General features: G+C 46.4%; 1 protein-coding gene across 2 annotated transcripts; it reads right to left on the bottom strand.

Annotated features, from left to right (window-relative positions):
- Positions 1 to 222: 222 nt before the first annotated feature.
- On the bottom strand, positions 223 to 26,943 carry appa (amyloid beta (A4) precursor protein a). Of its 2 annotated transcripts, XM_084003917.1 has the most exons (17): positions 26,784 to 26,943; positions 14,302 to 14,469; positions 12,604 to 12,733; positions 12,300 to 12,412; positions 11,990 to 12,180; positions 11,339 to 11,661; positions 10,247 to 10,414; positions 7,852 to 7,985; positions 7,214 to 7,288; positions 6,966 to 7,124; positions 6,637 to 6,765; positions 6,460 to 6,559; positions 5,634 to 5,846; positions 5,423 to 5,476; positions 4,697 to 4,788; positions 3,134 to 3,280; positions 223 to 2,661 (listed from the first exon to the last, which is right to left on the bottom strand). In XM_084003917.1, the coding sequence occupies exons 1-17, from the start codon at positions 26,841 to 26,843 to the stop codon at positions 2,563 to 2,565; spliced, it is 2,355 nt and encodes a 784-aa protein (XP_083860043.1). In that variant the 5' UTR covers positions 26,844 to 26,943; the 3' UTR covers positions 223 to 2,562. The 2 variants fall into 2 exon arrangements, with proteins under 2 accessions (XP_083860043.1, XP_083860044.1); XM_084003918.1 differs by lacking the exon at positions 10,247 to 10,414.
- Positions 26,944 to 27,000: the final 57 nt, after the last annotated feature.

Raw genomic sequence — 27,000 nt, 5'->3', positions numbered from 1 at the left:
AACATAGTTTGGATTTAATTTGAATGCTAAATGATGCAACCTTTGGCAACATCTGGGTTCATGTGTCAGGAAGCCCTTCCGACGTGTCCTTGAGCAACACGCTGACTGAATCCCTTTCTGCTCTAGTGTGCTACTTTTCAGTCTTCAGACTGACCTCCTTGCAATCACTTTTCACACATTATGAGAATAAAAACAGTACAAACTGCAAAGACACGTCATATTTATGTACATTCAAAACTTTATTATGGAATACAGTGTAGAAAGCGGTTTTCCAGTCAATGCAAATGGCCTGCACAATATTACACAGTGGAAAACAAAACCAATATATAATCCACAGAAAGAAAAAAAAGATAGAAAGAAAATCCTGCTTCCTCTTCTACTCTACTGCCCTCTGTTGGGCTTTTAATAAACACTCTGAAAACCAAGGACCCACCTCACTGCAGCCTCCGTGTCAACATCATTCCCTCGCAGACCTTACTCGCCATTACATGTATTCAAAGAGAGGTGAAGCTGAATGTCTTTCTTTGTAATGTTGAGATGGTGCTAAACCTTTTAACGTGAGCTGACCGTATGAAGATGAACCGAGAGGCCATTATTTTATCCCTGCTTTCACATCCCTGCCCCTTGACTCCCTCTGGCTCTCAGCGCTCAACGCCTATCGTCTATGTACGGGCGACGGTGCTCCGTCTCTTGAGGAGTCAAGTGTGCGTTAATGGCAGAGAGGTGAGCAGCATGCCTGAAGGAAAAGGAAGGCAAAAGGAGGGAGGGGAAGGGAGGTGCTGGGGAGTGAAAATCCATTATATATACACACAGGCTGGCTGGCTATCCATCCGGAACTGCAAGTCATTTCCTCTCTACCTCACCCTCCTTCCTCCTCCTCTCAGCACTCCACTTGTTCTATCAGCAAAATGATTACCAAACCAAAAAAAAAACAGACTGCGTCGGCTTACAACTGGACAAAACACCAGACTGAAAATGACGAAACACATACACGCAGAGATAATCACAACCCATCCCCCATGCCAGGTTTCTCCCATGTTCCCCTTCCCGCTCCCCGTAACCTTCACACCCACAACATGCCCTTTAAAAAAAGAAAAAAGTAACGTGAATTCAACACAAAAAGCACACAAAATAGAGCCCCTATGCATTAGGATTTTCAACACAATATATTGAAGTGATTGATAATAATATACAGACAGAGATGAAGCCAGCCCCCCCTCCCTCCTGCAGCTTCAGGAAACGTAGCATTGGTTTAAAAAAAATAAGACATGAGGAACACACTTAAATTCCAAAATCACAGATCTTTTTTTCTTTAAATGTGTTTTTTTTTTTACATGATATCAAAGCAGAGCCCGTTCATCTAGTTTATATATATTTTTCATTGTTTGAAATTGTCACGTGACCACGAGAAGATACTAAATGTACAATCTTGCTAGAATGACAATCTAGACGTGAGAAAGGATCTCCCTCCTTTCTGTCTCTGAGAGAGAGCAGTGTTAAGATCTTGGGTTGGTTTTTTTTTCTTCTTCCAAATCCTGTTGTCATTGTTGTCATGCACTACATAGGAACAGCTAAGACTTCAGCATTACTTCAGTAACATTACACGCAATTTAAAAAAAGGACTTTACATTGGTTGACTTTTTTTTTCCTCCGTTTTCATTTATTTTGAAAAACAAAACCCGGAAACGAAAAGAGAAAAAGAAAAAAACCCTTTAAAATAAAGACAGCTCATTCAGAATACATAATTACTACCGGCGTCATCAACATATTCGTTATCATCAGCATCTCCAAAGATCCTTAAGAGCCTTGTGTGAGTTAACACAGCCCAGCTATCTAAAGAATGTGCAAAGAAAAGAGGATGGAGGGAGGGATGGAGGAGGGGGGGGGACTCCAGTGTAGACTGTAGAGTGAGTGCAGTAGTGGTGCAGTTAGTGGGGAAACACTGAACTTCATTTAGAAAAATCACCTTGCTCCATTGAATTTGCATTATATAATCATTAAAGAATAAGATGACGATTGAATATGATGATTCTGCTCACTGTTTTTCTAAATGAGGCCCAGGGGTCAGTGTGCGCCTAAAATCCCACTGATCAGCGGTCAGATTTGCCTACACAAGTCCACACCTACGACTGTCCCACGCCAAATAAACCCGACTATACACTGGCCCTGAATCAGTGTGGAGAGAAAAGCGCTTCTTTCCCCGAAGAGAAGGTTTCGTTTTGAGATGCACTGGGCGGGGCCTCTCCTTTTTATCCGGACGGAGCAACTCTATAAAAATGTCCTCCTTTAATTAAAAGCCCGCCTTGCTCCCAGGAAGTGAACAAACGTGGTGCAAACTGACTCGGCTGCAGGGTCGCCCGGGCAGAAATGAGAGAAGACCCGGGCTACGGGTCGGAACGGACTAATTCAGTGACTCAATGATGGAAGCCACGCTGCCTTTTGGAGACTTGGGGCTAGTCGGCGGGGGAGGGAGAGGAGGGGAGGGGGGTGGTTGATGTTTGGGAGGAGATGTTTGTGTGTCTGTGTGTTTTTTGTGTGTTTTGTGTAGAAGTGACGTTCTCCTCAGTTCATCTGCTCAAAGAACTTGTAGGTTGGGTTCTCGTACCCGTTCTGCTGCATCTTCGACAGGTGGCGCTCCTCGGGGGTGACGGCGGCGTCCACCTGGAGGGGAGCAGAGAGAGGGTGGGGGGAGGTTAACCACACATATATGCTGCTTAATGTACAGACAATCTACATTTAAAGAGCTTTACAATGCTTCCTGGAAGAGGAACTGGCAAAAACACAGCCTTGACGACCGCATTGTTACAGCTAATGAGAGTTCTGGAGTGATGAATGAGGATAATTAGAAAAAAGAAAGCAGGAAATTAATTGGTAACTGCCATTAATCCAATTACATTCAGTGAGTAGATTGTACTGTGCACAATACCATCCAGAAACTACATCTTAAGCCTTTTTCAGACTTCAACGAAACCTATAGACCTGACACATTTAACACTGAATACTTGTGCTTACAGAATAATGCATTCATGTACACATCATCACCCCCTCACATCACGTTGCCCTGCCAACAGAACAGATAACCCTCACCCTTATTTCCGGGTGCTATCTGCTCAAACAAATCCACAACCGTTACCTCGATGACTCCGTGGTGGATGGAGGTGTACTGCTTCTTCCTCAGCATCACCAAGGTGATGACGATCACGGTCGCTATGACGACGCCTCCGACCATCAGGCCGATGATGGCGCCCTTGTTGGAGCCCACGTCCTCTGCGAAGAAGACCTGCGGGGAGTTGAAGGACAGACAGTTTGTTTGCGTGACGCCGGCGCCACCAATCGCATCGGAGCACGGCGGTTTAGAGGGAGAAGTGCACGACCGAGGACTCTCGTGGTTCCCCGTGGAAACGCCGTGTTACTGTGTGACACTGCTGAGTGGAGTTTCAGGGAAGCAGGATTTAACTGTGCTGAGAACTAGTTTGCATGTTCTTCATGCAGGGATCCTGTGAGCTCCAGTAGCTGCTCTACTTTTATTCCAGCGTGTTTGATTATCACTGAAGGATGAGAACATTCAGAGTTACGGCCTATTTACTTCCTTTTCCAGTGACCCACATCCTTCCGCAGTGTGTGGAGTGTTTCCTTTGTGTTTCACAACATGCACTTGTCTTCTTTTTTGTTTTTTAAATAGTACCACATGGAGATCACACTGAGAGAAGGTGACTTGTTTTTTCCTGAGACTTGCATTTTGCCCGTCAGGTGATTTCTAGAAAGCAGAGCATTAAGCCACAGTGATGCAGTATGACTCAGCTCCAACACAATACTACGGCATGTGATTGGAAAAGAAAAGCCAATGAATGCTGCAGGGATTACGCTGCTCTGTGGAACTCATTTAAAAAAAATGCAGAATCAGAAATAAATACAAGCAAATGGCGGCCTCAGAAGGGAGGAAAACAACGCCCGATAACTTCACCTGTGCTGACATCGGCAGGGACGATGGCGCGGAAAAACCTTTCGCAGCACCGCTAAACTGCAGATAATCTAACAAAACCACATCTCTCAGGCTGGTGAGCCTCCTCCAGATTAATCCTGCAGAGCGCTGATTGGGGACGCCGTGAATATGGAATTAAGGAGTTGACTGGAGGAGGCAGTCTGACACACTGGCTGCTCATTGTGAACGCAAGAAATGTGATACGTAATAAAATGTATGGATTAAGAGATTAAAGCCTTTAGGTGAGAGGAATAAGGTACGCGGATTTGGATTTGACTGAGGACGGATTGGGGGTTTTGTGCTGGTTTTACAATATCGGATGAGATTAATGACTGAATGCAGAACTGGGAGCCTGGTGATGATTTCGGCAACCTGTGGCTGAGCAGGGAAATACTTCAGACATAAATTTAACTCTGAGCAGAAGACGGCGGCTTCTAGACGAGTGCAGTGACGCGTGAAGTGTGACACATGCGTTATCGCGGTCTCCGTGGACACCTGTCTCCATGGTGACAACCTTGGGAGTTTGCCACGAGGACACAGTGGAGACATGGACGGGGCTGTGCCCGTCTGCGTGTCGGTCAATTCACCATCGTGTGCGTCTCCATGCTTGTTTCTATTCCTGTCCGTTTCGTCTGCATATGTGAACAGATGGGTGAATATCAAATGAGTCTGCGCTGCTTGTGTGCGGTCGAGCTGCTTTCTGTGTTTGTTTACCAGTTTCTGGTGGTGAACTTCATACTCGGTGCTCTGTCTGTCCTCCGTCTCCATCCGCAGCTCAGGAATAGCTTCCATCTTCATTCCAGTCACTGGCAAGGCAAAGTACCATTATCTATTATAGATGCTGTAGACACCGTCTCCACACACACACACACACGCTAAGCCCGACAGACAGATGTAACAGCAGTGTGCACTGAATATAGCACATACATAACACAGCATACACAGCCCAGTATCCACACACCCTGCAGCTGCATCACGGCGCCTTCATGAAGGTCAAGTGGAGTTGGTTGTGTGCAAATAATCATGGGAAGAAGGAGAGGAACATCCTGTGCTGTACTTCAAGGCTCTCAAATGCTTCATTAACGCTTTATAGAGATATTATGAGTCACTATTAAGAGCAACTTTTTGGGGAAATAACTCACTAATTAAAATGCAAATAAGCCATGCAGTTACCGTGTTGGTAAAGTGATGAATTTTTTCAATTAATCACAAGCCATTGGCTAAAGTGAGCAAGCAATTATTAAAGTTGTTTTTTTTTCAAAACCTGGCAACTCAGAAGCTAGATATATATATCTAGAAAGCAGCCTTTAACGCCTTTAGAGTAGGTTGCCTAGCAACCTGGAGGGCAGGATGTGACAATGCGATATCCATCTGATTTTCTAAATACAGAGTAAATAAACTTATTTAAGCTAGTATTTCTAACAGTACAGCAGCACCAACCTGGCCGTGTGGGAATGCCTCTGTCAACATTGGGGCGAGAGTCCACTGGCTCGACTAAAGAGAAAGAGAGAGAGAGAGCAAATTCAGTTTCATACTATATTCCAGCACAATAAATGTGCCAAACTGTCCTGCAAAGCCAAAAGTGGACTGCATGTCGTTTTGGGATGAGAACGTAGTAAAAGCCTCAACAACACGGTGCTTCAGGAAGTACCCTGGTTCTCCGTGTTGGGCTGGTTGAAGCTCTCGGGGTGGACGAAGCCCACTCCCCCGAGGTCAAGGGCGTCTTCCTGGGGCAGCAGGTCGGTCTGGCCGTCTCCCAGCTCCTGGTCGGGCATCAGGGCGTCGTTGCCGTAGCTCACCCTCACGTCTGTCTGCAGGTTGGCCAGCTGCTGGGCCATCTCCGCCTGCTCCCTCTGCAGAAGCTCTGCAAGGTCACAGGTCAGCCATCGTCAAACTCCCTTTCACTCAACATAACATGCCTCCAATTAATCATTTCTTAGGAATGTAATATCTTTGCTTAGAGATAATATGTTATCTTCTATAATGACCCAAACAACTGACAGTCAGCCTCCAAGAAATGTTATAGAAGGTGTTATATGTTTGTCTCTATGTGCGTTTCCCCCGGCAGCACAGACTGTGACAGTCTCTGAGACAGAGACACAGATGGCTGCATGACGCACACGACTCCAATAAACCCAAAAAACCCACAGAAACCCAGCGAATGCAGGGGAGGGAGGGAGGGAGGGAGGGGATTTATCTTCCCAGCAAACAGTTTCATTTCACTCTGAACAGAAGAATTAGGCCAAATCGCTCCAACGCCCTTATCAACAAACACAAAAATTGCATTTTTTTTGAGGGGCTGGAATTTAGAGCATTCAATCTATCTGGAACATGGAGCGCCATCAGGACAGCATGTCTCCTACTGTATCTCTCTCAGCTAAAACCACCTTTCCAAATCTCTCTCAGTGCCTCTTAGTTTCTTCTACAACCTGCATTCTGTCTTCTCCACTCATTCGTACCAACAATGACCAACTCACCAACTTGGTCCTGGATGTCGTCGGCCACGCCGGGAACCTTGTAGAGAAGTCCCAGAGACTGGTTCATACGCTCCTCAATGACACGCAGGTGGGTCAGCACCTTTTACACACACACGTGCTCATAAGTACATAGAAAGCTGCATCATATATTCAGTGGGTAAAATGAGGGATGCTTACCTGAGGTCTGATCTGCGCCGCCTTCTTGGGATCCACCATACGGACGTGCTCAAAGTGTTTGAGGGTGTGTTGCCGGTCCTTCTGCTCAGCGCGCACATACTTCTTCAACAGGCTGAAGACGTGGCGAGGCTGCAGAAATCCACAGGGTCATTTCAAACTTTGGAACCAAAACCAGACCGACGCACACATTTGTAACAAAAGGCAAACAAAACGGAGCACAAACAGGATCGTTCTTCATGTTCTGCAGAAGGTCAGATTCAGGGATGAGCGAAAATATCTCACTTCAACTAAAAACAGAACAAAAGACACGTTGATGAATAACAACCTACCCTGGGGGGGTCCTGCTGCAGCGCCGTCAGGTAGCTCTCCAGGGCCAGGCGGCGGCGGTCATTGAGCAGAGCCTCCACCCGGGCCATGTGGGTCTCCACCAGCTGCTGGCGCTCGCTGGCCGCCTCCTGCTCCAGAGCCTCCACCTTGTCCTGGAAACGCTGCACAAATATCAACACGCAGGTTAATACCAACGGGCACCTGAGGCATCGGCGTCTTTAAACATGTACAGTATATGTGCACGTCTCACCTGGATGACGGCCTTCTTGTCAACACGTGGAAGATTCTTGGCTTCTCTCTCAGCCTCCTCCCACTCCCTCATCACCTGAGAGGGAAAAAAGGGTAAATGCAACTCATCCCTTTACTTGATCAGAGGGTAAAGTTCAGCTAAAGTGAAGCAAATAATACTTTCAGGTTGGCAATGTTGAAATGAGGAACTTTCGAAATCTTTGAGTATGACGAGACAGTGGAAATCCCTAATCAACACTTTCTGTTCCCCGTTTTTGGTCAACCAAACCCATGAAGCAATAATACGGGTCAGGATGAAGTCAACTGTGAAATCAGACAATGGAGCTACACACGAAAACACAGCAGCCCACAAACTGGGGCCAAAAGAGGAAAAGGGCACATCGAGGGCCAGAAGGTTGTTGTTTTTCTCATCTGAAACTTGGAAACTGTGACGCTGCTTTGGACCATCTGGCTCTCCGACCGAGCGCGAGCCGCTTGATTAAAGAATACAATTAAAGTTGAATTGGCTCGGTCGGATTACCCTGGAGGGATTACAAAAAACAAAACAAAACCCTGCCTATTCATTTTTACATCACCACCTTTTCACCCTCCATTTTATATTCATACAAAAAGCCTTTGTATCCCCTTCTCCGTTCGTACCTGGGACATCCTCTCGCGGTGCTTGGCCTCCAGGCTCTCTTTGGCCTTCTGGAAGTGGGCGTGTTCGTTTTCATCAGCAGGCGTCTCCAGGTAGTGGTCCACGGCGTCGGGGGAGCTGGGCGTGGCTGTGGGTACTGCGTGACGTGGGAGAGAGAGACGAGAGGGTGAAAAGCCGACACCTTCTTATTGCACTCTTTATATTTAGCTGATCTGGGGACTGGCGCTGCGTTTTCAAACACAAAAGCCTTCAAATGGGTTAATAGGGTTAACATGAGATCAGGAGAGAGAGAAAACAGCAGCTGTAGCTGGAAGCCAGCACCCTCCAAAAGCAAACAAGTAACTGTGTCACACGACCCGCAGTCTTTTGAAGAGACAAAACCCATCTCCGGTTTATATAACTCCACTCATGCCAAAACGCTGGAATTCATCCTCTGGTCTCAAAAGCACGGACCGAATCTCCGTCGACTCGCCGGCAGGAACTATAAATGGGCCGCGGATTGCCAGAAACCTCAATTTAAATCAGCGTAATGTTGATTATCTGTCGTGCTTTATTTATCAAAGCGGCCGGTGGGACGTGTGTGAATCCGAGTGCGCCCGCAACAAGGTCATGTGAAATTGGTTACATCTGAGGAGGGCACATGACTGCACAAGACGCACAAAAACAACGGAGGGATGAGGGTCGCTTTGACCTCAGCCGTGGGTTCCGCTAAATCGTTTCAAAGGGGATCAGCTCACCCAAATTAGGATTTCACTCTCAGTATCAGGCAGATAGTTTGGGGTTTTACTTGCCTGTTTCCTGCCTCAACACTATGGAGGGGAACGCAAATCATGTGAATTGTTCAACAGCAACATCTGCTTTTTGAATTCAATTGTGTCCTCGTTATCTGGATGATCCACAGAACACATGGAGACTTTTCCCCATCGGGACGATTTCTTCGGTGAAAAGTAATGTAAATCCATCAAGGCCGGTGACAATCTCCCTTTTTGTTGGAAATGGATGAACCGACCCTTCAACTACTCTTTGCTGCCAAGTCCATTATATGTGCATGCAGGCAAAGTGCCATCAAAAATACCTTGGGTACTTGTAATGCTTTGCTTACAAGAGATGAATAAATTACAGCTATGAGATGCTACAGCTGCCAGCGATGGTGCAAAGTCACGGCACTTCACCATCATAATTGTCCAAAAATATCAAATCGACTTCATATTATAGCGTGAATGTTGAGTGCAAAAGCAATGCAGTCTGAATATACCTGTATCCACCCTCCTTTTTTATTATTAACATATCATATGGGCTGCATTTATAATTTAACACCCATCGCTCCGAGGCCGTGAATGTCTGTTAATGTACCACATGTGCGAAGCGTGTGTGTGTCGGTGGGTTTGTGCGTTGCCGCCGGGGAAATAAGACTTGCAAGCACTTTCTCACCACCGCTCACACCCAAACACACACGCTGTGGATCAAATGAGATCAACATATAGGGAGATGGAGATAGCATGACTCCATTATGCTGCAGGGTCAACCCTGCACTTCCTGACACACACACACACACACACACACACACACACACCTTTGCTCACATAACAAGCAAGGTCACTGAACCTTACACAACGCTGAAATCAGCAGCAGAGCCAAAACATTTAGACCGCCTTACACACACACACACAAGACTGAGCAACAATTTGCAATCCAATCACTTCACTTTGTGACTGAATGATTTGTCCAGCCGGGTGGGAATTAAACTACAATGGCCAAAAATATGGGAACAAGGTGTGAAAAACCATCAAGCAATCATTCTTATTTTCTGCATTCCCACTTACAATCAATAAGCACAGTGTGATGTAGGAGGTAAGTTTTCCTCACCCGGGGTGGGGGGGGGATAATGTGCAGCAAGGTGAGGATTATTGCTAAATATTTTAGAGCTCATATTCATGTTAAGCTTAAGCGTTGTCCTCGTACAGGACAACGCTGTAACCCTGGCTCATCTACAAACTGGGATTCAGCCTCTAAAGCACAAAACAAATCCTTCAAAGTTTTCGGCACCACATTTCACTAATTCGCTTCACAACTACAAGGATTCCAGCGACAAACTGAGCAGAGTGTGAAAAGGAAGGGAGCGGGGAGCGTACAGACGATCATGTTGGTGGCTTTAAGAATCCACAAGGGGATTAGTCTTTTTTTAGTGCAAACACATTTATTTGTCTGACAGACACAGACGGTGAGGAGAAGGTTAGCCAGCTGACAGGTAGAACGTCTACAAGAGAGGCACACCGAGCAAAGCGCGTTGGGAGCGTCTGGCGGCTAGTGGACAGCTTGGATAGATGGCGAGTAAAAGCGAGGGTTAGAGACAAAGTGGCTGCTGGCCGAGGTTAGCGGCTGTCGGGCAGGACTTACTGACGCCGCTGCAGACAGACAGGCAGTACTCCTCTGAGTCAAAGTTATTCCTGTTGCCTCCGCAGCCGCCGTAGATAAACTGAGCACAGCGGCCCTCCTGGCGGTCAAAGTACCAGCGGGACAGCATGGCCCGGCACGGGCCGGTCTCCGCGTTGGCCCAGCACACATCTTGGAGGACACATACACACTCGTCGTCATTCACAGAGCAGTACATGTGCAAGACAGTCCTTAGCTAACCATACACCACGAAAGATCTCATATATGGTCGCCCATAGAAAGATTCTACTTCAATTCAAGGACGGAAACATAAAAACGTGATGTCATATACAGCAGCATGTGAGGAAAGCCAGGAGGAAGCATTATTAACGGTACTTGGAATTTAATTTAAGGCCAATTTACCACAAAAATGAAGAAACAAAGCTGGAACAGCCCGTTCCGATTCTAATGGAACGGAGCTAATGAAAGCTCGGAGATGATAAATGAGCACAATGACAAAAATGACAGCAGGAAATTAATTTTCGAAAAGAGAGACACACACATTTTGCACGTCGTGTTACTACGCTTGTTCCACATTAATCTAAACGCAAAGAAATACCGGATTAAATGAACGGTGGACCCCAAAATTAAAAATACATATTTTATTTCCTACCTAAACTGCTATATTAATAAGATGGTTTGAATGTAAGTTTTCCGAGTGTGGGAGATATCAGATGCCTCGCATGGTTACTCAAGTTAATCTACAATCGTTGGGAGCCGTTTCAGGGAGGAACTACTTTCTTTCAACCAAACTACAACCAACCGTATCACGGGGCAGGAGGAAGCGTGTATCTCCTCATGGACGAGAGGCCACGAGATAACATTAATGGCCTCGGCTGAGCTATTATGTCTGCTAGCTCAAGTGAATGAGTAGTATCGAGTGTAGGGGCGTGATTCCAGGTTTTCCATGTATTTTTGATTTGCGGGTGAGCGGCCCCTTTAAATAAAACAAAATCCAAGGCTTTTCTAGGACCTCCAGACACCCTGGTAATAAAAAGAAAACGTGGAGACTATTTATAGCAGAAGATGAGAACAGACATAAGAAAGGTTGCTCACCCCTGACAACCTCCTCCACAGACTCGGTGGTGGTGGTAGTGGTGGTGGTTGTCATGGCGATGTTGGTGGTGGGCTCGTCTGTGTCATCGTTGTCGTCGAGCGTGTCGATGATGTCGTCGTCCTCTCCGTCGTCCTCCTCCTCCTCCTCTTCCTCCATCACCTCTTTGTCCTCCTCGCCGTCTCCATCCTGGTCGTTGTCCAGCACGTCCTCCTCCTCCTCCTCTTCCTCGTCGTTTTCCTTGGCTACCTCCTCCTCGTCCTCCTCTACCACAGATGGTCTGGTTTCCTCTTGCTGCTCCGCTGGCTCTGGCTCCCGCACCATACTGGGAGGGGAGCGGGGAAGGAGAGACGGGAAAATGGAGGCATGGGAGGAAGGGGACATATGGAGTGAACGAGCGCAATTGGGGGAAGGAGAGGTGACAGCGAAAGAGGGATGACGGAATAAGGAAGACAAGGAGGATGAATGTTAAGGATGCAAGGACAAAGACTTTAAATTATGAGCAAGCAGCAGTTCACTTCCAAGGAGAGAATGTATCCTGGTTGAAAATAGAAGTGGCAGTATCTTTGATCATCTGAGGGTTGATGTATTACTCTGCTGCCGCCTTGCCCTCATTTATCTGTGTGTGTGTGTGTGTGTGTGTGTGTGTGTACCTGTTGTCAGAGTAATCCGTCTCCGCTCCGCCCCACCACACATCGGAATCATCAGCGTCCTGCTCGGTGCTGTCGGCGTCGCGCTCCGCCTCGGCGGGACAGCACACAAACTCCACTCCTCGGAAACGGTCGATGCCACACGGCAGCAGCATCCCGTAGTCGTGGAGGTTCATGGTGCGGTCTTCGCAGGACTACACACACACACACACACGGGGGACGAGAAGGACGCACGTGGAGAACATCAGCGACAGCTCAGCGGCCTGCTAGTGGCGACAGTGCTGTGAGATCGTGGGTGTGGGTGTGTTCTCACCTCCTTGGCCACGGTGTGCCAGTGCAGGTGGCTCTCACACTGGTCCATACGCTCCTGGTGCAGGAACTTGCACTTGTCCGGGACGAGCAGGGCGTCGCTCACAAACTCTCCGACTGTGCAAAAACAACGTCCGCATTTTTTAACTCGCACACAACGGTCAGCTTCAGCTCTCTGACTAACACGTTCCAACTCCCGTAAAGCACGGCAGACTCCCTACTCCTGGGTTGCTATGGCAACCCTTTCCTTTTAGTAACCAGTGATCCTCTCCTCCCCTCTCTCTCCTCTAATACTCCCAAAGACTCACCCAGGCAGCGGTAGGGCACCACGATGTGCATGTGGCTGCGACACTGCTTGCGTCCCTTCTTGCACCAGTTCTGGATGCTGATTGGCTGGTTGGCCTCCACCACATTGGTAATCTGGAGCTCTGGGTACACCTACAAACACAGTATTATATATATTAATTATTGTTCCATCTGTGTGCGTCTCACGTTTGCTGCTGTACCCAAAAGTTTGGAACAATTTGTTAATTGACTGTCTTTGTTCCAAAACATATTCTGCTCCTTTACTTTAAAAAAGGTGTTGTTTACCACGATTTTCAAATGGTTGCACTGCAGTGCATCCTGATGCAGTCTCCGCTTGGCAGACAGCGCTGTGTTTACTTCTAAGTTCCTCTCAGCCAATGCATGACATCTGCCTCTGCCGGAATATTCTTAGACGGCGTGTCATCCCCCTCCAAAATATGTCACCCCGTATTATTTATTGTGACACCTTTTCCCTCCTCTCCTGCCTCTCGGAAAATAATAACAATCCCATAATCTTCAGGGTTACCCGACACTGCAAGTCAACTGCTCTGTTCGGCTTTACTGGAAATCTCTGTTTTTCCCTTTTGATATTCAGAGTTGTAAACGTTGAAACAATTTGAACCTGGGACCTAAGGCTGATTTTTTAAAGTATTAGTGTTGTTATCACTGAATTCGTTATCAGTTGTAAGAATGGAGTACTTATCTCCCTTCGAGTCTCACATGCTTTTTCCAGAAATCTCATTATGCATCACCTCTGCTTATCACACGACTCCCTTTTATCATTTCTCTCTTATATAATGCATTTATGCACGGGCAGCCTACAGTACCCTGCTGGAATATTCCCCAGAGAAATGAGGTATTGTAGCTGGAGGAGTCGACCGTTTCCTTGGGCCCAGACAGCAACACGGAGGTTCACTGAGTTCTATTTGTGCACTCGGTTTGGTTAGCTTCACCCCGCCTAATTAAAAGCAATCCATAGCTTTTAAAGTGAAGTCACATGGCCTTAAGCAGCTTGTTTACTGAGATGAGTTTTGCCACCCTGCCAAATTAGGGATTTTAGTGAATAAAAACAAATCTGCTTGCAGTCTCTGTAACCCACTCGTGATAGACTCCTGTGCTATTATATTCGCACACAGCAGCAAGAACAAATTCCTCCGTCTGTCCTCTAATTAATACTTTGTGTTTGAGTTGGCTGGGTTTTTTTCCACCCCTGACAATTGTCCTCACATGCAAAACATACCAATAACAAAGACGCACATCCGCTGGAAAATGAGACAATTCAGTGTGGCTTGTTGTGAACTCCGCTGCAGTATTCAGCACCTGCTCCGTCATTGTAATTTGCTCTACGAGAGCCATCTTAATGGCTAGAATGGAAATTATCGCACCCACAAACCCAACTAAAATGTCACCGCTATGGAAATGTATCATGCAAGCTTATTGCTCACTCAAAACTAAATAAACACGGGGTTATACAGTTTAAGTATTGCATATATATCACAGCATACGTGGCCTAGTGAATGCATTTGCATCCTGATATTCCCCCACCTTTTCCACACCCCTTCAGGCCTGTTAGTACAACACATACGATAAAGATTCATATCAGCCATCATGTAATAGCAGGCTTAATTGATTCCACGGGGGGAAATAGACAGTTTTACTCTGGGTTGACCTGTGAACCCGCACACTCCCCCACACTTTACCTGCTGGCAGTACTGCAGGATGCCCTCCTTGGTGCCGATGCAGCTCTTGGTGCCCGAGGGGTCCGGCTCCCACTTGCCGCTCTGCACATTGATGTGCATGTTGAGTTTGCCGCAAAACATTGCCACCTGGGGCTCTGCCAGCAGACCCATGGAAACATCTGTTGGCACCTAGGGGTGGGGGAGGGAGGGAGGGAGAGAGAGAGAGATTTAACAAGATGTGGCGCTCACGTCTTCATGAGCGCCTGCGCTGAGAAATGTGAGACAGATGCAATTAAATTGCATTACTCGGATAGAGGGTGGCTGGGAGAGGAGCGGAGATTAGCGTGTTAGATGAAAAGTAAGATGAGCTAAGCTGGTTTTAGAAGAGAGGAGCAGAGAGAGGGGGTGGAGAGAGGAAAGTCAAAGATGAGCGTAAGCAAAACGAGCGCGGGGGCACATTTTCCTCTCCCGATCCCATTAACATTTAGGGATTGATTTCTCTGCTCGTATTTGCCAGCTGTGGAAAAGGTCTTGCAGAAAACACAGCAAAAAAAGTGATGGACATCAAAAATCGATAACCTTAGAGGGATAAATTGCCTCAAACAGCAGGCCTGCATCAATCCAACACACCCTGTGTTGTTTAAAGATGCTCATGTACACACACCCACTCAACCGCCCTGATAGCATTTATGGTAATGGTGTACGTCTCCGTGCCCCAGCTGGCTTTTTTTCCATAGACAGTATGGTGTTTATATAACCGTCTGTTGATTCATTTTGGGTTCGTTTCTCTGCCTTAGTGCAGCAACACAGTGAGCAGGCCGTGTGTGTGTGTGTGTGTGTGTGTGTGTGTGTGTGTGTGTGTGTGTGTGTGTGTGTGTGTGTGTGTGTGTGTGTGTGTGTGTGTGTGTGTGTGTGTGTGTGTGTGGGGGACAGAGAGAGTCCGCCTTCGGCATGAATGTATTAATTTTTGTGTTGGTCCGTGCCTCTGCATGTGAGTGTGTTTGCCTGCATAAGGAGGGTTTTTTTTGCATAAGGAGGTTTTGTGCTGAAGTTCCCCTAGGAGAGGAGGTGCAGACAAACCACTGAATGTCTGCATTGTACTGGCAAATGAGCTAGAACAAAATGGAAAGGGGGGGGAGAGAAGTAGACAGAGGGAGGGAGGAGAGGGACTGTTGCCATTGTGTGCTCCCTAATCTTGTTAATGGTTTTGAAGGCCCTGGCAGGCAAACAAATGCTGTTTTGTGAGATGGATGGCATATTTTTTTTCCCTCCACACGCTCTCCAAGCAGCCGGGGGCATAAAGTCCTCTTCCAATATGAGGATAGCTGATGGGGGCCATCAATTTAGATGCATTTGAAGCTGAAAACTCAGATCCGTGGATCGATTTAGCAGACGTGCGTCTGGTGTATCGGTGGGGAGATTAACTTTACCAGCTTTCATTAGAGTCCACTTACACACATCAACTGCATTTACACACTTGGCAGAAGAGGACGACAGGATGGCGCAAGATTTTAGAGTGCGCCTCATATATTATGCAGCCTCCATAGGTTAAACAATAAGGGTTGGTGGGTGGTGTGACGGATCCAAATAATACTAATATTCACATTTGTTTCAGGGACATTGTGTTGGATTATTCGGTGCATTTGTGACACTCAGACATAAGACATGAACTAGACATCCCACTGCATTATGGGTGATAACATCCTAGTATTAACGCATGAATAAAAGGAAGCTACTTTGAAAAAGGCTTACTGATGAGGGTAACAAGATCACAAACACAGATCAGCCTCCGTGGGTCATACATGCTAAGTTCCCAACCCTCATTGGTCATCATGCTGTGGAGCAGGAATAACCCTCCCACACAAACACACACACAGAGGGCAGTGTGTCCAATGCCCTCTTGCCCCCGGCCCTTTCTCAGCTCCAACAATCCAACGTAACACTGGTGGCCCATCAGTCTTGGGCCATCTGCAGCACACAGGGTTATTTAGGGGTTTGTCGCACAATTTCTCACACTACCATCTGCGAGGCGAGCTACAGGGGAACAGATCAAATCCCCTCCTGCTCGTTAATAGTTAAACCCAAGGCAGAGTGAGAGCAGAAAGTTCTCAAATAATCTTCAAAAAGCCGCGTGCGTGTGAGCTATCTTTTAATTAATTCACTTTCTGGGTGCCCAGTTTCATTTTGACCTTATCTGCTTCCCCTCTGGCCTCTCGCTGTCGCTTACTGAAAGAGATAAACCAACTTCCTCTCTGCTTGAGGCACAGGTAGTTAGGTCTGTGCCAACTGCTCGCTGACATTCAAATTCTTTGTGTCGTCCTCTTTTGGCTGGCAAATCATATCCTCACCAATCGCTCCCTGTTCTCCATCCAGCCTCTCCACTGCTATCTCTCTACTGCTATCTCTCCACCCCTCTGTCTCCTGCTGGAGGAGGAGGAGGAGGAGGAGAAGGAGGAGGGGGAGGAGGGTCAGGCAAGCCTTCGCTGCAAGCTTATAAATCAGAGTCCCAGGATGATGGCGAAGGCAGGAGCGGGGAGGAGAACGAACAATAACCACAATGGCGACAGACGGGGAGAGATTGGAGAACAGATGAATCGGACAATAAGCCTTCCAGCTCCAGCAGAAGGTCAAGCTCTCTGTGAAACAGGAAGGAAGTGGGGATTGAGGAGGAGAGGACGCAAATCGTGGAAAGTGTAAAAAAAAAAAAGGTACTTCTGGTGAAACAAGTATTTTAGAGAGAAATGAGCAGCTGGAACATTTTCCAAAAGGTTCCTCCGTGGCAGCAACATCGTTAATTATACTGTCAACGGCAATAATCACTATAATCACGACTGGAGAAAACCTCCCCAAAAAGAAAAAACAGTAAGAGTGACTTGGCTGCTTTTTGGTTTTAGTGCTGGGGAGCTAGAATCTACCCTGAGCACGCTGCAGATGGTGGGACACATCAGCAGCATTGTCCGAGACAAATGTACTTTATAGAAGGAGACACCAGGCTTCCCTCTTCTCCTTCTCTATATATCCTCTCTCGCCTCTGCATTCTGCCAGCCGGTCATCCTGCAGGGAGGGGAAGGAGCAGTAATCTGGGCACTGAGGATTAGGACGGCAGCCTGGACAGGAGAAATATCCCCCTTTGGTCTCAATCTGCCATGATAGCCATCACTGGAAACGACAGGGACTAAACCAGGGGAAGACTCAGTTTGACCCCGAGATCATAGTTCAATTAAAGTCAGCAGAAGCCCCAGTGACATATTGCTGGGCTCGCCACTTCTCCCCCAACACGTGATGCAAATAACAGACTGATCCACCAAAACTCCCAGGATAAAGACGACTGTAGCAGGGTAACATTCATGGCAACGTCTGTGTGTGCTACTTGCAGAAAACAGGCCAAAAACAAGTCAGCCACGGAAATAAAACACAGACTTGAGCTACTGGGCCTGCAGAACCATATGGGACCACAGAATGTTGCAAGTCACAAGTAGTTGTTAAAGCTTGGAAGGCGATGTCCGTTTATAAACTACACAGAGCGTTCAACATCCCGATAATAATCAGAGGGTGGAATTGAATTGGTTCTTCCCCGAGGGAAGCTTGACGCACACCGAAATAAAAAACACAAAACAGACAAAGCAACAATCTAATAATGTAATGCAATATGACGGACAAGTTTGTAGAAGCAAAGCGATTAAAGTCAGATTATTTGTTGCTATAATTTGATTGAGTGGTTTGCTACCCCCGAGGGGGTTTCACGATGAGCTCACCGCGGCGGTTTTTGCACAAAGCGTCCACACGTGTCCAGATGTGTGATTTGTTTGGTCACACCCCAGTCCAGATCCAAGCGCCCCGTCTCAGTCAGGTGACCTACTTCCACAGCTGGAAACGCGACCCAATTCACATGCTGGCAAACCTGAGACGTGTGCCATGTAATCTTTGCTTCATCCTCATGAAGGCTGAGCGGCATATGTTCTGCCTTAAAGGATTACCCAGCTTTATTATGAGCTCTTTTTGTAGATTTTACAGGTGCAGTTTAAATTAGAGGTGAAACAATCAAATTGCTGGGTTGGAATGCACGACGAAAAAACTTCACATTTCCAATAACTTTATGTAATACCCCCCTGAAAAATGTATTGATGTAATTATTTCCAACAAAAACCCTACCAATCCATATTTGTTGCCGTTTCAAAAACGCAATACGAGCCGCCTCTGAATTCCCAAATCTCAGAATTTACTTCCCAGAGAGTACAACGTTATTGTAGCCGAACGAAAGAATGAATCATTTATAGGTTTGTCTCCCCGCTGACTAGCTCCACTTTGGAAGAAAACCCAAATTAGCTGCAAAAAAACGTTTTATAGTCTGAGTTTCTGCTCCTCGCCTCTCAGAAGGCGAGAACATTCTCATCGATCAATGCACAGCACTCCCCATGTGCACGACTTTGTCAGAGACATTATAACTCTTCCTCCGCCTTTATGTAAATTACCTTCCCATCTCAAAGTCACTGTGTAAAAGGGACTGTAAAATGTGCTGATATGTGTGAATGAACCCGCTTATGGCTGGCACATTCACAGATGATGATCAGCGGCACTAAAAAGCAGAGAGAGGGAGAAAAAAAAAAGGCAGGAAAATGTTTATTACCCATTAAATGTAAATGGAGGGGTTGTCAGAAAAAAGAAATATTGCATCACACGCTTACAAACTGCAAATAAATCCATTCTACACACACACACGCGCAATCTTTGAAGTGTCCCCATGGGTGCTGGTCCTGCGGTGCTATTAATTGTACAGTCTTATCTGAGCGGCCCAGGCCTGCCATGGGGAGCTGGTTGAACGTGGTGGGGGTGGTGAGAGGGGGGTCTTAGATCATCTCTCATCCCACGGGGAGACTCCCTGGAGAGCCAGATGTGTCGCAGGAGCCCGGCACACACATCTTTTAGAGACATCTTTGACGACATCCAAGCCAGTAGCTAACGAGACGAGGCTCTATTGTCCAGGCTGGACGTGCTGAACCGCACGATAACGTCAACGGGCGAGTGTCGGAGATGGTTAACTATGACTGACACGCGGTCGCTGGGGAGAAGAGCATGCACCAGCACAACAACGCAAATATGGATATTATTGTGTTATCGGAGCGTTTAAACATTTACGCCCTGTGTTATGTGACACCACCAACTTCTGACGCTTTCCTCTGGGTCATTAATCCTTCAACTGCGGCGGGACCGAGCACAAGCCCGGCTGTCTGCGGGTTGTTTACAAGATGCATCGCCGTGGGAATTTGTTTGCTTTGCTTGGGAGGATGTGTGACGGCTGAATTAGATAAGACTGGCGAGGTGACAAGGAAGTTGTCGCGCACGCCGGCGATGCTTGTGCACACACACACACATGCACACAGTAATCACCTTCACAAGCAGGCTCTGCCTGCACTTAAAGAGCCAGTGCAACGCTGTCCCAAAGTGGGAAGTGTTTTGCACTGATTACAGGTCAGGCGGGCCCTCCTTCCTTCCTTCCTTCCCCTCACACACTGGACAAGAGTTCAATACAGAGCAGAACCAGACAAAACGCCTTCATCAAGTAAATGAATAAATAAATAAATAGTGGTGCAAAACAGAAGCAAACAGAATAATTACAATCTTCACGATCACAATTTGACCTGGCGTTTAACCCCTTTTTAGAGGCAGTGGGCCGGTGGAGACGGGGGTGGAACTGCCAACCTTGTGGTTAAAGGACGACTCGCTCCACCCGCCCCTCATCCCCTCATCCTCTGCACAATAAATTGAGGTGGATGGGGTTACGGTGAAACATCAGACTGCGTCAGTTTGGGAGAAATATTGATCGCACCAGTCTGGCTTTATAAAAAATCAAAGTGGCACCCTGGAACGTTTCTTTCAAGTCAGATGACAAATCAATCTAATTATTTCCCTCACAACTTAGACCAACCACACCCATCCGGTGCAGGCTCTGTCCACGTCTTCTTTGCTTCTGACTCATCCCAGCGGCAGCTCATCTTCAAAACTTTTCCCATCACATTTTTGTGGAGAATCTAGGTTTGTCTGAAGCATTATCTTCATTCATATTCAATGCGATTAAGCTCCGTCTCGAGGGGAGGGTGTGGAATTAGCATCTCAGACAAATCTCTTAAAAATCTGATTAGAAGTTTCTAAGAAAAACTGTTCCGACTTCTGCCCACCTTAATATGTCTCGACATGGAGGGATTCATGGTTTCCTCAGTTATAATCACCATGGAGACGGCGCCTGCCCTCAACCCCCGGGGAGCTGCCTGTTAAACCCTCCCTCTGTCATCTCCGTGGCAACCTGAGGCAACATCAGTATCCAAGTCACCTGGGAGCAGGAATGTCATAATTTCTGTGTGCCCCAAACTCAACATGAGAGCGGCATAATGGCCGGCTCATTGAGTTACGACCTCTGACCTCACTGGTATGCAGCTGAGGGTCATCTCTTTTATCCATATTTTATTTTTAGACCATATCACACACCAAAATAAACAAACATGTCGGCCCCATGGCCGGATGCATAGGCTATATATCAACCACTCATTCCCATCAAAATGATTCGTCATCTTCATTCTCCGATAACGACAGGGTTGACGTTGCTGACAGGAAATGACCAGTTTCTCATAATTTGTCATTAACATCAGATAGACATGCTGGAAATAACTGTCAGTACCCCCAACAGAAGAGTCCTACCAATAAGGATGGGTGTATAAGATTTTATCACACATCTGGATTCAAAAACATAATAAGTTAATAAATGTTCCTGATTGGAATAAGCGTGAATATCATCAGGAGTGAAAAATAGAGCCTGATTTCTAAGTAGAGGAAGTATCATGTAATTTAAAAAAAAAATACAGATTTAAGATGATTGATTTGATTATGTTTTTCACTAGAACGGATGCTCACTAAATAAAGGCATCTTATCTGCGATAAGATAAAAATATTTGCTTCTTAACAAAATGTTATGTTACACCAGTACGGTTAAATTTTTATCACTTTTACGAGTTTTTATCATCAGGATGATATCATGAATCACAGTTAGATAACCGTGACATGACATTTTCATATCGTCCCATGCCTAACCACCAATTTATACTTTCCTGTATTTCCTTCATCTGAGTTACATCTAAGGCATGCCTTTGTAAATATGATTAATTACTTTAACAAGAAGACTAAATTCTGTTTTGCAAATTCCGAATCTAAACGACCTTTCTTTCGATTCCAACACGGGGGATTTTCCAAACAACGGACACTCACACAGCGAGTCCTGCGGCGCTCCTGGTGACTGTACTAACACAGGAAGTCCACCTCTGCCATGGAGACCAAACAGGAAACGGGTCCAGAAATAGCACCGTCAGCTCACCCATCTTCTCGTTTTGGTTTCCACCCAACACACACACACACACACACCGAACTCGGCATTTCAATCAAGAGCTCCAATTTCACACTTGGACTCCGAGAGGACTTGTCATCGTATAAATGATGGCGCGCCGCCTGAGTCAAAGAGGTACTAGTTTCAGAAGCCCTCTGAACTGTGACTCCCGAACCGAGGGCATGCAGCACATCAGTAACACGCCGTGTGGATGACACAGCGTTCGGAGGAAAAGTGAGAAACTGTTCAGGTGGAAAATGGTAAAAGGAGGGAGACGGGGAGGGGAGGCTGAGGAGAAACGAGGGGGGGGGAATAACACACGGCCGCCTAATTATAGTCCAAGGCACCAGGGGAAGACTTCAGTGCTATGGCAACCCTGAACACCCAGCGAGAGGAGATATGGGAAGAGGGAAGTGAGAGGAGATTAAGTGGAGGAATATAACCCTCGAAAACAAAGAGCCCCCTGGGTATTTTTGGCAAAACCAACAAAACGTCATCGTTGACAAAGAAAATTTGCAAAAATAACGAGTCAGCAACGTCTGCAGGAACCAAGGATGTACCGGGGCTAAGTGGTTTCTTAGTGTGCATCCATTTCATGGAAAAAACAAAGTGAATATGAGATGGAAAACAAGACGCCACTGTGGTTCAAGGAAATATTTATACGGTGGAAGGATTGGTTTTGATGGAAAGACTGTGTTGGCTAGGAGCTTATATGGGGATTTGTAATATTAAACCGTTGAGATGAAATGAAGAATTTTACATCAAATGCTTGTTTTATTCCGCTTTTAAGACTCGAAAAAAACCAAGCAAATACTTAATCCAGAACCACAAAGGGGCATACTTTTAATAATCCTCCTTTGCTATTTTATTGCTATTCTATTTCATTTCTATTTCGGCTATTTTTGACCTTTTGGTCGGGAACATAAACAGCCAGTTTGCAGTAGAAGAACATGCTTTTTCTTCAACCTCAGACATTCATTTATTAAATTCCTTAGAACTACAAGCAACTGAAAGCATCGAGGTGAGCCGACGTTTCTCCATCTCCAGTCTGGGATCCAACAGAGAGGATCGCTCTGTTGGATCGGCTGCACACATTAAGTCAGAACACCTCTAAGTGTGGCAGGTGGGAGTCACATCATCATCATCACATTCTCATTGCACCGTCTGTTGATCACACGGGCGTAAATCAACACACACACACACATAAATGTATACGCAGACTCATCCATCACACGCCAATAATGTTGCGCCTGTGTGACCAAATCCAAGATTAAACCGTGATTGTTCCGGCCTTGGTGAGATGATTACAGTCCTGGGTCGTATCCGAGGGGAAGGTCAGTCACACGGCAACATCGCAGCCTTGACTGGGACACATGGCGCTCATGGAGGAGGTGCGACTCCAGAAGGAAGAGACGCCATAACAAGACGAAGGGAAGATGCTTGTATGAACGCTGCGTTTGTGCCGCCCTCCTCGCTGATGAGGTGAAATCTGGATGCATGCGACGCCGCCGATGAGTAATTGCGCAGGTCGGCGCGACTTGTTTTCTCGGCTTATTATTCAGATTGTGTACCAACAGCTGGTTGCTCAGCAGCGGCGAAATGAAGCGTGTGTCTTCTGATATTTACAGACGGAAATAACGCTCCGGCGGTGATGAATGGTGCTGCCAGGTGGGAGATTCACGCTAATGCGAGAAGCGGGAGGGAGAATGGCGTGACGCCTACCCGGCAATAAAAGCTACAGCGGGGAAGTTACATGTTTGACCTATTCGAGACAATTATGTGAAACTTCAGTGACATCTCCAGCCAGACCTTTGCTTCTCATTCAATAAGCAAGCTTCTTATGCTATCAGTCGCTTGTTGGATCTAATCTAACCTTCTGGCTCTCATCCACAGGATCTGACTCAGAGGGCCGGGTTTCACAGCACAAAGCAGGCCTTTGAGCAACTCACTAGGCTGTTACCACTGAAATCAGCACTACCAGATTCCTGCCATGCTTGGAACGGGGGGCGGGGACGCTACCTCTCAGTTGAAAAAAAAACACGATGAACTCACAGTTCAGGGGGCTCAAATGAGACTAAAAAAAAAGAAAAGTACAACGCAGAGAAGACAGCAAAAGGGACGACCAGCGCCTGTGTTCACAAACAGCTGCTTTGGGTCACGACCTGGCAAACTTACCTGCAGCGCCGTGCAACAACAAGCTCATCAGCGTCACCCCGTTCCAAGGGACCGTGACAACAGAAACAACAGTATCAAAAGGTCAGGAATTCTTTTCTCCAGGACAGACAGGGGAAATACAGGGGGGGGGGGGGGGGGGGGTAATTGGGAGTGCTGTGGCGTCATTGTCCTTGTTGACACAACCAAGATGGAGAACCTGCTGTTAGAACAAGCTTTTTTATTTTTTATAGCCAACTATTTTCACCACCGGTTGGACAATGAATGCGAGAGACAAAAAAAAAACAACTCCTTTCATGTCTCATTATGAACAGGACATCCAGTCTTGCCATGTGACCATATCCACTGTTTACTGGGATGAAGAAAGAACACTATTTAGAGACCGAATTATTCCCTGACATGAGACTAGTTGCGTTTTCATTCCCAGCTTTCTTACGTGTAAATATATCTACACATGAACTGGAAGCTCTGGGAAAGTCTTCAAACTAGAAATGAGCAGGCGACTCAGGGAGTGAAAATACAAACTAAAATAAGAAAATGGAAAAGCAAGAGGAGATATATTGGTGTCAGGCGGATTTTTTTCTCCTTCAAAAGAATTGAAACTGCAGCGTGAGCAGCACAGAAGGTGCCAGAGAGAAACACTGGCAGCGCCAACAGGCATAATGGCATTAAACGGACTAATAAGGGGAGAGGGCTGGTCCGCCCCAGGCTCAAAGACTGCAGTATGCACACACTGCCTGCACCCATCCAAGAGCCATTTCCCAAGGATTCACAAATACACAAAGGCTGGCATCCAACTCCCACGCTCCACACCACGGTCAGGAAACAGCAGATTCCTGGAGCTGTGTGTGTGTGTGTTTATACAGGGCGGCCATGACGGCCATAAACAAGCCCTAACAAGATCGCAAACTTGTGGCGTCTCATCTTCAAAATCTGATTTAATCTTACCGATATCAGTCCTGAAATTCTAAACAACTTGTTCCGTTTCATTTCATCGCGCCTGCCTTTGATTTTTTTTAATGTAAATACGGCGCTCCTTTAGTAAGCTGAGCAATGGATTAGGAACAAAGCCACTGCTTTTGCTTGATGAGCAGCCCAACCCATTCATGTCCAAGTCCACTGATTACAGGCTACGTGCAGGAAACAATGGAGGTCGGCGGCTACTTTTTCACCCGATTCGTGTGAAGGAAAAAGAAAAAGCTGACCCAGAAATGGGCCAGGCTGCAAAAAAAAAAAACGAGAGGCCTAAACGCAGCAGTCATTGCTTGGCACTATCGATCCATTACAAGCAGCACATTTATCGTTGTGTGCACAGGAGGTAAACGTTACAAGCAGGGCAGACCACAAGTCCAGCTCCCGGCCGAAAACACAATGTGGCTGCTGGTGGTCAGAGGAATGTGTCATCACGCTGCGGCGGCTCACATCACAACCTCCAGCGTTAAACACAGTTTCACATGGTATTTTTCACATAACTTTACCTTTAAAAACAGACATAGGGGGACTAAAGCGTCACTGAATCAAGAAAATGACATAAAATACTTGATATTTCAACAAATCCATGTGAAATTTGTGTTTTTTTGGGAGGTGACAATACAAGTAAAGGACATATTTACTCCATTGAAGCCATGTTGACTGTAAAGACATTAAATAATACTCTATATTTCCAATATAACTACTGTGGGAGGGAAAATAAGCTTGAAAAAGGCCAACAACGGCAGACTAAACGCTCCTGTTGTCTTTTCCCAGTTTCTCTCGAGAAATGCTGCAGTGCACCGCCGCCATCTTACTTCTCCATTCTCTACCATCCGGCTGAAATATGAGGGAGAGCGTTATTAACGTTCGTTCCCCCCCCCGACAACACCGTCACCTCCAGGGCTTCCTTTACCCCGTCAAAGCCTGTATCCGGCGTCGGGTCTTCATTACGAGGCAACAAGACCTCTTATTGACTTTATTTTAATCCCCCCCCTCCTAAAAAAACACGCCCACTCCTTTAAATTTAGCCCTCGGGATATGGAAAAACGACACAGTACGGTTTTCGTGTATTCGCCCGAAATTAGTTAGAATTAAGTTGAATTACCCGGATGATCATTAAACTAAAGGGAGATTTTGTAACGACGGTTTTCGGAGACGTTTGCGTTAACGGAGGGCACATCATTTGTTGACAAACAGAAAATAAAAAAAACGACTTTATCGGTGTTACACAAAGAAAAAGGAAAGATTATGGATGCAGCTTTAAATCAAAGGTGTCGGGACATTCCCACCATTGTCACACACATTTCAATAAATCAGGCACAGCGGGCTTAAAGGGAGATTTAAGAGACAAAAAAAAATGCATTACGGAGCATCGGAACAGATATTTCCTGAATAAACACGCTCTGTTCCGTCTAAACTCGCACTTACAGGGATATTAATAACAAACAAAAACCACAAAACAACAACAAATCGTCTAAATGTTTGCGTGCTGTTTATGGTTGAGAAACAACCCGAGTATTTAGCGTCAAGCTAGCTAAACTTCCGGTTACAACCTTCAACATAAAATAGGTAAGAGCCCTGCCATTTTTAAAATACAGTACAAATTTGGGGTTTTTGGGTGTTGGTCCACCAGTCCGCACGGGTATCTGTTTTTGTTACTGTTGTTTACGTTCCTCCGGGTGAAAATACATCATTTCTTGCTTAATATGTAGCATAAACGGGATGTTACTGCATTCCGTTGTGCAACCCTGCGTTGTACAATAACAACACATGACCACTGAATCATCTAGTTGCTTAATTTTGTAGAATTAAAACTACATCTTTGCCCCTTGAAACCCCCTCAAACCCACTCACAGATTTAACTCGCCTAGCTTCCGGTCTAGTTGTAGCTAACTCTAGCTAGCTTGACGCAGCTGACAGCAACAATATGGTGGAAAATACTACGAAATCACGAACACACACACAGAAAAAAGAGGGATTTTCCTACCTCGGCAGCCAGAGACGAAACCGCTACAGCCAGCAGCAGTAAAGCTACTCGATCCCCCATGTTGTTTCGCGGACACGACGCTCCTGAAGGCAGCGTTTTCACCGAGCGGTCTAGCGTTTGCGTCGGGGCGGGGAAGCTGCTGCGTTCGGCGCCGGTGACTCCCGTTGTCTGATTGAGAGCGATACCGAGGCTGCACAGCTGCTCGGCAACGGATCAC

Source organism: Eutrigla gurnardus (assembly GCF_963514095.1).
Source record: "Eutrigla gurnardus genome assembly, chromosome: 24".
Taxonomy (NCBI): domain Eukaryota; kingdom Metazoa; phylum Chordata; class Actinopteri; order Perciformes; family Triglidae; genus Eutrigla; species Eutrigla gurnardus.
This window is presented reverse-complemented; position numbering and strand designations above follow the sequence as displayed.